General features: G+C 41.7%; 1 protein-coding gene across 4 annotated transcripts; it reads left to right on the forward strand.

The window, feature by feature from the left end:
• Positions 1 to 118: 118 nt before the first annotated feature.
• Positions 119 to 4,767, forward strand: cd226 (CD226 molecule). 4 transcript variants are annotated; one of them, XM_029147780.3, is made up of 6 exons: positions 119 to 616; positions 1,207 to 1,530; positions 1,680 to 2,060; positions 2,402 to 2,507; positions 2,864 to 2,918; positions 3,238 to 4,767. In XM_029147780.3, the coding sequence occupies exons 1-6, from the start codon at positions 553 to 555 to the stop codon at positions 3,391 to 3,393; spliced, it is 1,086 nt and encodes a 361-aa protein (XP_029003613.1). In that variant the 5' UTR covers positions 119 to 552; the 3' UTR covers positions 3,394 to 4,767. The 4 variants fall into 4 exon arrangements, with proteins under 4 accessions (XP_029003613.1, XP_029003614.1, XP_029003615.1 ...); XM_029147781.3 differs by having other exon boundaries at positions 3,273 to 4,767; XM_029147782.3 differs by having other exon boundaries at positions 4,199 to 4,767.
• Positions 4,768 to 10,363: the final 5,596 nt, after the last annotated feature.

Below are 10,363 nucleotides of genomic sequence, written 5' to 3' on the forward strand. Positions count from 1 at the left end.
ATCTAACACGCAACTTCTTTTCCCCAGCAATTTGCAAACACCAGTTGTGGTATAATAGCAGCTTTTGTGGCTCTGAGGTGTAAAGATTTGTTTCACATTCAGCACTGTGGCTTCGATGATGACTGTTCAAGGAAGAGTCAAACTTTGTGTTTACAAGAAACTATAAAATTAAATTCTATGAAGTAGTGGCGCCACTACATACAACACTATCTTTATACATGTAGCTATAATATCTATGAGCCTGATCATAAAGCTTATTCAGATTTACATTAACTCCAGTTTTTATTTCAAATGCCAACTAAACACTTAAACATGCTACGGATGTGTTGATGTCAACCAGAGAGGGTTAGGAATAGACCCCCCCCAAACCTCTATTCTCAGCTCCTTCCACACAGAGGGGCACTCACTGCTAGGACTAACGGGGGCTACCATGAAGTGTGCATGAGTCGCTCAAGTGTTTCTCTGTAGGCAGGGAGCTATCAGGAAGTGGAGCTGAGTTGTCTCTTCACTTGTCTCATCAATGCAGCTTTCATTCTCCCTCAGTGGGGCAACATGGAAGCTGTACAAAAGGACCACTGGTACTTTGTGGCACTTGTTTTTCTCCCTTTTCTTAAAGGTATGGATTTGATATATATGTTTTTAGTCCTTTTATATTTATGGAAGTGTGTATACATTTAACTCACTGATGTTCATTGTCTTTCAGGCTAACCGTGTATATTGTATGAGTCTAATTTACTTTGGTGTATTTATTCTGTAGTTTATACTGTTTACTTCATCATTGAATGCTCTGTTTTACACTTGACTTGTATTAAGCATTAATAAAATGTGTAGGAGCTTGTTATTGGAAGTTGTGCCTGTACTCAGGTGTTGGTTCAAACCTGTCAGAACTCTCCCGAGAGCTTCACTGGACTTGTATTCAGTTGTCATTCAACTCAAATGAAAGGCTGTGAAAACTTGGAGGCTTGATCACCGACTATTGTCAGTTGTGTTTGTGTGTACTGGCTCAAGTTAGCCTAATTAACATTACCCACGGATGCTTCGAGGCTGTGAAAGGCTGTGGTGAGACTCAGCTAGAGGAGGTTTAAAAGAGCCTTTTAGTCTACACTGTGCAGGCGATTTCTTAAATTTATATTCCAAATCTGCAGCACAAACCATTTATTGGTTCTTCTGTCACTGAATACAGATACATGACATGTCTCTGTCCAGTTTCTGTCCAGCAGAAGGAGGTGGTTACAGTTCGTTTGGAGGAAGGGATGGTTCTGGACTGTCTGTGCCCCTGGGACGGCAACCTCAGCATGGTGTCCTGGAGCAAAGACTTAGAGAAGGAGCCAATAGCGCTCTACCATCCAGAGCACGGCACGATCTTCTCCAGTCGTTACAGTGGGAGGACAGAGTTCCTAAAGACCACACCGATGGATGGAAGCATCGCCATCAGTAATGTTACTCATCAGGACATTGGGACTTACCACTGCTCTGTTCAAACCTTCCCTCAAGGACCGTGGATCAGAACCGTTGAGGTGGAGGATTTAGGTAAAGATGCACTGTACAGTATCATTTCATGAGAATGAGAATGAATTTGTATTTCCAGTAAAGTGAGCTGGAAAGCGCTGCACCCCCGCTGCTGGAAATGAAACCGTGTTACAAGTTTTTCCACCTCCTGTTTTGGTTTCTTCACGCAGACGAACCCCCAGAAGAAGACCAAGGCACAGAGCCCCCTACGCCGGAGCCCGTTCATGCCGACCTAACGCTGGTGGCAGAGCAGAACGACAACGTGACCCTCAGCTGTCACCACCAACACAGCGGCACCGTTTACCAGGTCATCCTGGAGCGGCTGCCGCACGGCCAGCGCGGGACCATCACTGGGGTGTGTAAACACGCGGAGGGAAACCTGGTGAGGGAGGACTACAGCAGCAGGGGGACGGTCAACTGTGCCAGCAGCCTGGACCTCACCCTGCACCTGAGTAATGTGACACAAGAGGACGGGGGCTTCTACCGCTGCAGGTTCAGCACGGACGCGGGGGAGCAGGTCACTACTGTCCTGCTCTCCGTCCTCACACCGGGTACAGACCTTAAACTCTCACATCAAGTCATGATGTGTTTTTAGGTCCTTCTACTTTTGTACGTGTGAACACATTACCAGAGCTGTTCTAGAAGCTGCCATGTAGTCGCTGTAGTTGCAAACACACCAACACCTGCTCAACCACCAAATGCTGCGGTGCAACTCTGAATGTGTTAAATAGGGTGTGTGAGCGGCCGCGTCTGTAGCTTTGCACCTGCAGGCTACAGGGTGATGAAACAAAATGATCAATAGCCATGAAACCAATTGTATTGTCCTACTGGTGTAAACACTGCATTTGGCCGGTTCTCCTCCCATTTAAGTGGGTTTCTCTGATTTCCTAAGCAGATGGAATCAGCCTGTCGGCCTTCATGATGTATATTTACATCGGCGTTGGGACTGCCTGCATCGTTCTGCTCATTGCCATCGTCATATTAGCAGTGCGTCACAGGTAAGATCCCACAGTGTGTCTTCATACATATGTCTGACTGTGTAAGACTCCAGATCGAATAAATGGGTTTTGGCTATTTACTGCCATCAAATGTGCTGGAATAGTAGAAGAATAAGTTGTATGCATGTTCCCCCTCGTTCTAGGCACGAACCTGTTTTACATTCTGAGTCATGACTCACGCTTAACACAAACAAGGTTTATTATCTGCATCTAGAACCACTTGTTGCCATGGAATCACTTCTTAGATCCGCGTCATCGGAACCTATTAACATGTTTTTCTCTGGACCAAAGTTTGAAAGAAGAAGATATAATTAGTGTTATTTGCTACCCAAACGTCTCAATGTTTGTCACCAAAGGAAGAAGAAAAGGAGAGAGAGATACAGGGCCAAGCTTCACCCTCGTCAGAAACAGGTGAGCATCGCATTACTGATCATTTCTACCTTTGTGTTTACATTTGACACATTTAAGGTGCTCCCCTACCTTCTCATCAGACACGCGCTTAATTACAATGGCATTACACGCTACTAATAATCCTGCGCTGCTGTGTTTAACCTCATGTCTTGTCATTCGTGCTCCATAATGTCATTTACTGCTGCTTTACAATGGCTGATGTAGAAGCTTGTGTCTGACTGGCAGCTTCAGTGGGACAGTTTATTACTGCTGCAGTAAATGTCATTAGACCTTCACCTGCCACACGTCAACCACTAATGGACTAACTACGCATTCACAGCCAAACTTCTATGAGAACATCCCTCTGTGTCCCAGGATTACAAAGAAGCCCCGGCCGATAAGAAACTGTCCCGTGTATGCCAACGTACAGACCGTGCGCTCGCAGAAAACCAGACGTCAGCCTCGTGATAAATTCATTTGCACCAGCTGCTTGTAGATTTACATGTATATATAACAAAAATGTGTTGCCAAAATGATTCCAATTACTTGTCTGGGTTTTTAATAGTGAGCAGTGACACTAATGAATCCTCATACTGGTTTTGAAACGAGTTAACAAGCCTGGGGTCTCTGAATGCTGTCAGCTTTGTTTGGGTCCAGCCCTGCTCCCACTAATTAAACGTGGTATGTACCGAATAATTATTGTTGGGAAAATATTTGTTTGGAACAAAACAATGTTTGACAGTAACCATCAAGCAGAAAGAGCAGACAATAGCCTGTCTAATCATTCTTTTCACTTCTCTAACCCCTCAGTAAAATGATTGACAAAAGCCTGTGTAATTGCTCTCCGTTTACTTTCATCCCCCCTGGTTTCCACTCAGAGCTTGACAATAGTGTCTAATCATCTAACGGAAAAGAAAAACAGTGGTTCAGCACTGTACCGTCACTCCAGACTGTTGCGTTCCCCAAAGGACTTTCACATCTAGGCTGGCTGCATTCTAGTTGTGGCATGCTCTTCTTGTGAAAGCTAAACTCTAATTAGCTCATTTAGTGCTTTAGTTTATAGGCTCTTACACTACAGTAAATCACATGTTTATTGAGAAATGTTTCTACAATTGTTCTGTGCTTTGGATTAAAAACATTTTTTCACATAATTGAAATGTAGTTAAAAAGGGTTTTTATGGTATGCTGTCACAAATGTTATGGGTTGTATTTATTATTTGTACATTTTCTTAACTAGATTCATGCTGGTGCTGTTCAGCTGTGTGTGGTTTATGTGTAATGTGGCTCGTTTATCTCCATAGAAATACGGGCTTTTCTGCTAGAAAGCAAGACAAATGTGGATCAAACTGTAGAAGGACAATTAATCTGGAAGCACACGTTTATGTCTTCACTGCTGTGCATCTGGCCGTGGTGCTGTGTGTGTGTTCCTAGCACAGATGTGGTAGAAGTACACAACGTTTGCACTCAAGTAATACGTCCAATTCTTGAAGTACGTGCTCCGTAATTGAACAGGATGTTGTGCAGGTCCAGATTCAGATTTACCTGACAAAATTTCAAACATTAAAATGATGTCAAAGAACATTTCTAACAATAAATAAGATACAAATGGTGAGCTGTGTGTATGTGATCCATGAATGTCCATCACTGTTTATTAGTAAATTAATATGTTGTATCAGTAAAGTAACAATTAACCATAATAAAGTAGCGGGGTACAATACTATCTTCTGAACTGTGCTGGAGAAAAGGTAGAAATACTCCAAAGTACTGCACTTGAGTATAAGTTACTTACTGTATCACCTCTGGACTAGCATTACTGAAACTGAAGTGTGACTGATCATGATGCTGCAAATAAAATCAAGTGTCAGACCTACCACTTCTTTTTTGCCTGTGATGTGATGAGGAAAGACGTGTGAAATACGTGTGAGTTTTAGATTCAAACCGCATGAAGGAACTTCCAGAAAAGATAATTAATGGCAGAACATTCAATTTATTTCGTCTAATTGTCCAAAACATTACATATGTACATTTAGTAAAAACTGTAGTCCTACGCTCAACATATTCAAAGTGCAATTAACAGTTTGTTTGTAGTTTGACAGTAACAGAGCACAAAACATGATGAACTAAATCACACACATCGTGAAGTCACACCTGCAGGTGAATGACTATAATGAACACAATAAAGCCATCGTGTGTGGCTTCAACCAACTCTCTCCAGCAGCTAAAAACCATTCACTCGTTGTTTTTAATCTGACGCTATCGCTCCACATAGAGGACACCAGACCGGGGCTTGGTGGACGAAAACCAACAGCTGCTCCAGCCTGTTCCGCTATTCACCAAACCCAAAGAAGGAGCCAAGAAACAGTCCATTGTTGGATTTACAGCTCAAACACATAGAGAGAAGCTGCAGCCTTAGAAACATTTTGACAATTGACTGTGAGATTTAAATTCAACAAGTCCAACCTACAGTATGTGATGCAAATGTGTGAGCAAATTAAGCACAAGCAGCTTCATCAGTGGATTAAATTAAATAAATAAAAAGGTGAATCATGGTTTATTAACAGCTGCAACTCATCATTTATTTTCTGTGACGCAGGAGTGTTTAAGATCAACTCAAGCTACTGGCATTGTCTCTTACACTCGTGGTTTGCGTTGGAAGGCACTTCTTACTGGAGAAAAGGATCATCAGCACATCACACACTCACATTTCACTCCCGTGTGAAGGGTTTTTAGCTGCATTTAGCCGTTTTCTCAACAAGGAATGGAATTTCCCTAAAGTTAATGCTCAGATTAAGGATGGATTTAACACTAGAACTACTGGGATTTCTAAATATACCCATTCCTACTAGAAGGTGGTCAAATGATCTGCTCGGCTAGCTGAGACCCTGAATCATCTGTGAACAGCTGCCTTTGTTAGGTAAAGAGGGCCATCACTGACGCACTCTAGGTGGTGGGTTGCGTGGGCTTGCTGACCCTGCTCCTGCCTGCAAGGCTGCACAGTTCCTATGAGTCTATGAGTGACATCCACTGTTACAATGTTCCACCGCTATGTGCTTGGATTTACAACATGAAAGGATGTGCAATAGGAGCAAAAAGCAATAAGAGACATCAACAATACAATAAGACAGTTTTAGATCCTTCTCAGATGTGGCGAAGTTCTGTTTATTTACTAAAAAAAAAACTAGTTCAAATATAGTTTGCACTGTAACGTCACCAAAAATTACAGAAAAGATAACAGTACATCCATCAAATTTTAACACATGTGCAATAAAAAATATAAACAGAAAACGCTTGAGAGCGTTTCCGTTTTATATTCCGTTTATTTCGTTATTACTTCTTTCATCTGTACCACATAAAGTCATTGCAGAGCTACAGCCGTGTTCCTACAAAGTTAACCAGCTGTTTATTTCGTTATTCCCTCTTTCATGTCCGTCTGGTGAATGAAAGTGGGCGTGGCCATCCACGTCCCAGAGCGGTGACACTGGGGGATGGGAAACACGCATCAACACGCAGCACAAAGATCTGCGTTTCTCTGCTGCTACAGCCTCGGCTGCGTTGGGTTGTTAGTCTCCCTTTCACCTCTACCATATGAAATGAAATGTGTTCCTACGAAGTTGATCAGCCGCTTTCAGAATCAGTATCGTGTTTTTCCCCAGCTTTGAACAGGGAAAACATTTTTTATTTACAAAAGAATGTTTGTCAAAGTTATTGTCACCAAAAATTACAAAAAAAAACAGAAGAACAAAAGTACAGCCATATAGTTTGAACAAATGTGCAAAAATAATATAAACAAAAACTCGTGAAAGCATTTCCGTTTTTATATTCCGTTTATTTACACATAAAAAGTTATCGCAGAATTATTCCCATGTTAAAAATATACAAAGATCACCTCCAATGATAGAAGACAGTTTTAGATTTTTCTCAAATGTGGCGAGGCTTCATAAAAAAAAGTTCACACAGTTCACACATGGTTTGCGCTGTCACCAAAAATTACAACCAATTACAACCAAGTGGGTAAGTGTAAAATAATGACACATTGTTCGTTTTTTGTCTGCTTTGCGTTGCAGTCACTTGTCACAGAAGTGGCATGTCCATGGTCTTTGCTTGATACACTGTCCACATGTGTATTTGTAGGAAATAACGAAATAAAAGGAATATAGAACCGAAACGCTTTCACGCGTTTTTGGTTTATATTATATTTTTAATTGCACATTCGTTAAAACTAGATGGGTGTACTGTCGTCTTTTCTGTATTTTTTGATGCTGTTACAGTGCAATACTGTGTGAAATTTATATATTGTTTTTGTAAATGAACAAAGCTTCGCCACATTTGGGAAAGATTTGAAACTGTCTTATTGTATTGTTGTTAAAAAAAGTGTTTTTATGTGTACATTTCGTTAATTTCTTTATTTCCCCTTTCACCTGTACCACACGAAAGGCATCGCAGCGCTGCAGCCATGTTCCCAAGAGGTTCCTTATCCACCTTCGGCTGTGACACGTACACGGACATTGTTCTGGTAACTTTCATGTAGACACAGAACTCTTCAAAGTGTTTTCAAACGTAGATTTCGTTAATTACGTGATTCATTAACAACATGTAAATGCGAATGCTGCACTGAGCTGTCTTTTGCTGTTATTATAGCTGAAAGGATGAACGCGTGTAAAATATTTGATAAGGGCCCGTTTGACATGTCAAGTGCGGCACTTGCTAGGGATGATAACGAGCCATTGATGGAGTGAATGGCCCGGGCCCATCCCGCATTATCTATGCGTGTAAATGTGTGGAGATTGGTGGGGAACTTGCTATCAGCATAAGAGAGGTGTTTGTAGCGGTGGTACAGGTGAATGCAGGGTGGGCCCGTTATCACCCATAGCAAGTGCACCATTTGCATTTACATGTTGCATATGAACAACGAAATTAATGAAATCTACGTTTGAAAAAACTTTTAGGAGTTCTGTGTCTACATGAAAGCGGGCAGAACAACGTCCGTCTATGACTCACTGCTGAAAACGGCTGGTGAAACATAGCTGTAACTCTGCAATGACTTTATGTGGTACGGGTGAAAGGGGAAATAACGAAATAAACGGAATATAAAACCGAAACGCTTTCAAGCGTTTTTGGTTTATATTATATTTTTAATTACACATTTGTTCAAACTATATGGCTGTACTGTCGTTTTTTTTAATTTTTGGTGACAATAACTTTGACAAACATTCTTTTGTAAATAAAAAAATGTTTGCCCTGTTCAAAGCTGGGGAGGAACACATTTCATTTGGTACAGGTGAAAGGGAGACTAACAACCCAACGCAGCGAGGCACTTTTATGTGTAAATAAACGGAATATAAAAACGGAAATGCTTTCACGAGTTTTTTGTTTATATTATTTTTGCACATTTGTTCAAACTATATGGCTGTACTTTTGTTCTTCTGTTTTTTTTTGTAATTTTTGGTGACAATAACTTTGACAAACATTCTTTTGTAAATAAAAAATGTTTTCCCTGTTCAAAGCTGGGGAAAAACACGATACTGATTCTGAAAGCGGCTGATCAACTTCGTAGGAACACATTTCATTTCATATGGTAGAGGTGAAAGGGAGACTAACAACCCAACGCAGCCGAGGCTGTAGCAGCAGAGAAACGCAGATCTTTGTGCTGCGTGTTGATGCGTGTTTCCCATCCCCCAGTGTCACCGCTCTGGGACGTGGATGGCCACGCCCACTTTCATTCACCAGACGGACATGAAAGAGGGAATAACGAAATAAACAGCTGGTTAACTTTGTAGGAACACGGCTGTAGCTCTGCAATGACTTTATGTGGTACAGATGAAAGAAGTAATAACGAAATAAACGGAATATAAAACGGAAACGCTCTCAAGCGTTTTCTGTTTATTGTTTTTATTGCACATGTGTTAAAATTTGATGGATGTACTGTTATCTTTTCTGTAATTTTAGCATTTGCATTTACATGTTGTAAATGAATAACGAAATTAACCAAATCTACGTTTGAAAAAACTGTGAAGAGTTCCGTGTCTACATGAAAGCGGGCAGAACAACGTCCGTCCATGACGCACTGCCGAAAGCGGCTTGTGAACCTCTGTACTGTACTGCCGTCTTTTTTGTTTTTCTGGAAACGCTACAGTGCAATAATTTATTTAGTTTTTTTGTAAATAAGCAAAGCAGCAAAACTGTCTTATTGTATTGTTGATGTTTTTCATTGCTTCCTTCGGTGAGACCGCAACAATGACACTCGTCCTTTCACGTTGTAAATCCAAGCACATAGCGGTGGAACATTGTAACAGTGGATGTCACTCATAGACTCATAGGAACCTGAGTAGGAACCCTGCTCTGCCTTGCAGGCAGCAGCAGGGTCAGGAAGCCCACCCGTCCCACCCCACAGAGTGCGTCGGTGATGGCCCTCTTTACGTAACAAAAGCGGCTCTTGGCAGGGTGCCAGCTGGAGCGTGGCGGACAAGTGATCACCCAGCCGTAGTTAGGGGTATATGTAAAGGTGTACGTCCCTTAGTAGTTCTAGTGTTAAAAGCTGGTTTAGTGACATTAAAAATGATGGTTTTCACTCACTCATTATTTTTAACTATTGGGTAAACGCAACATTTGCCTGTGATGCTGGTTAATCTGCGCAATTTCAAAGTGTGGTTCAAGTTGCTGTTAAAGTTGAGTTCATCACTCTCACCTCATTTTGTTTGTGTTACCGTAAACGGTACGTTAAAGATTTTATAGGTGAGTTTTGTTTATATGTTCAGTATTATCATATTAAGGACATTCAATTTACTCATTTCAGAACTGTTTGAATTTAATGGTCTTCTTCAGCTGAAGCTGTTCTTCACTGATTTCCTTTCATAATTACAGGCACAGATTTAGTCACTTATGTGTCACGACAACACACTGAGCGGCCTGAGAGCTAAGGAGCTCTGATGTGCGGTTGGCACACATGTTGAAGCACCTTTCTCACTTACTCGTACCTCATTAAGGGCTTCAGCTGATCCGTCAGTGCCATCAGAGTCGGGCGTTTTGTGTGCGAGGCCCAGCTCTGTTTCATGTCCGGAGGAAAACGTTGTGTGTGTCAGGTGTCAGAGATGGCGTTTGTGTGACAGCGGTCGTTGGCGCTGCACTTTGAAACCAACCAGCTGTGGTTTTGAACGTTTGTTGCACCACAGACTTTTAACCTTCTTGGCTGATGTGTGTAAAACGTGGTGCATGCCGACAACATAAAACTACACAAAGAGTTTTTGGTGCAAACTTTGAAGCTACTGCTGCTGTCGCACAACACACAGACGAGGACATCGGCCCCTCAGAGCCACTCCTCACGTGCTGCACTCGCTCTACAGTCGACGCTACACTTTAAGTATCACCAGGAAATGATATATTACACAGCACTATACATATTTCTACATCTTCTCTACAGTGGCGGCTAACGTTTGGAGCCCGGGAGGTGCTACAGCAAAGAATAAAAA

This window comes from Betta splendens, chromosome 4 (assembly GCF_900634795.4).
Source record: "Betta splendens chromosome 4, fBetSpl5.4, whole genome shotgun sequence".
In the NCBI taxonomy this organism is placed as follows: Eukaryota; Metazoa; Chordata; class Actinopteri; order Anabantiformes; family Osphronemidae; genus Betta; species Betta splendens.

Bases quoted from the DNA above. Each gene is read 5' to 3' on its own strand.
- cd226 (XM_029147780.3), top strand. From the start codon at position 553: ATGGAAGCTGTACAAAAGGACCACTGGTACTTTGTGGCACTTGTTTTT. The intron at 2,061-2,401 runs GTACAGACCTTA...TGATTTCCTAAG, and splicing joins GCTCTCCGTCCTCACACCGG to CAGATGGAATCAGCCTGTCG. The intron at 2,919-3,237 runs GTGAGCATCGCA...ACGCATTCACAG, and splicing joins TTCACCCTCGTCAGAAACAG to CCAAACTTCTATGAGAACAT.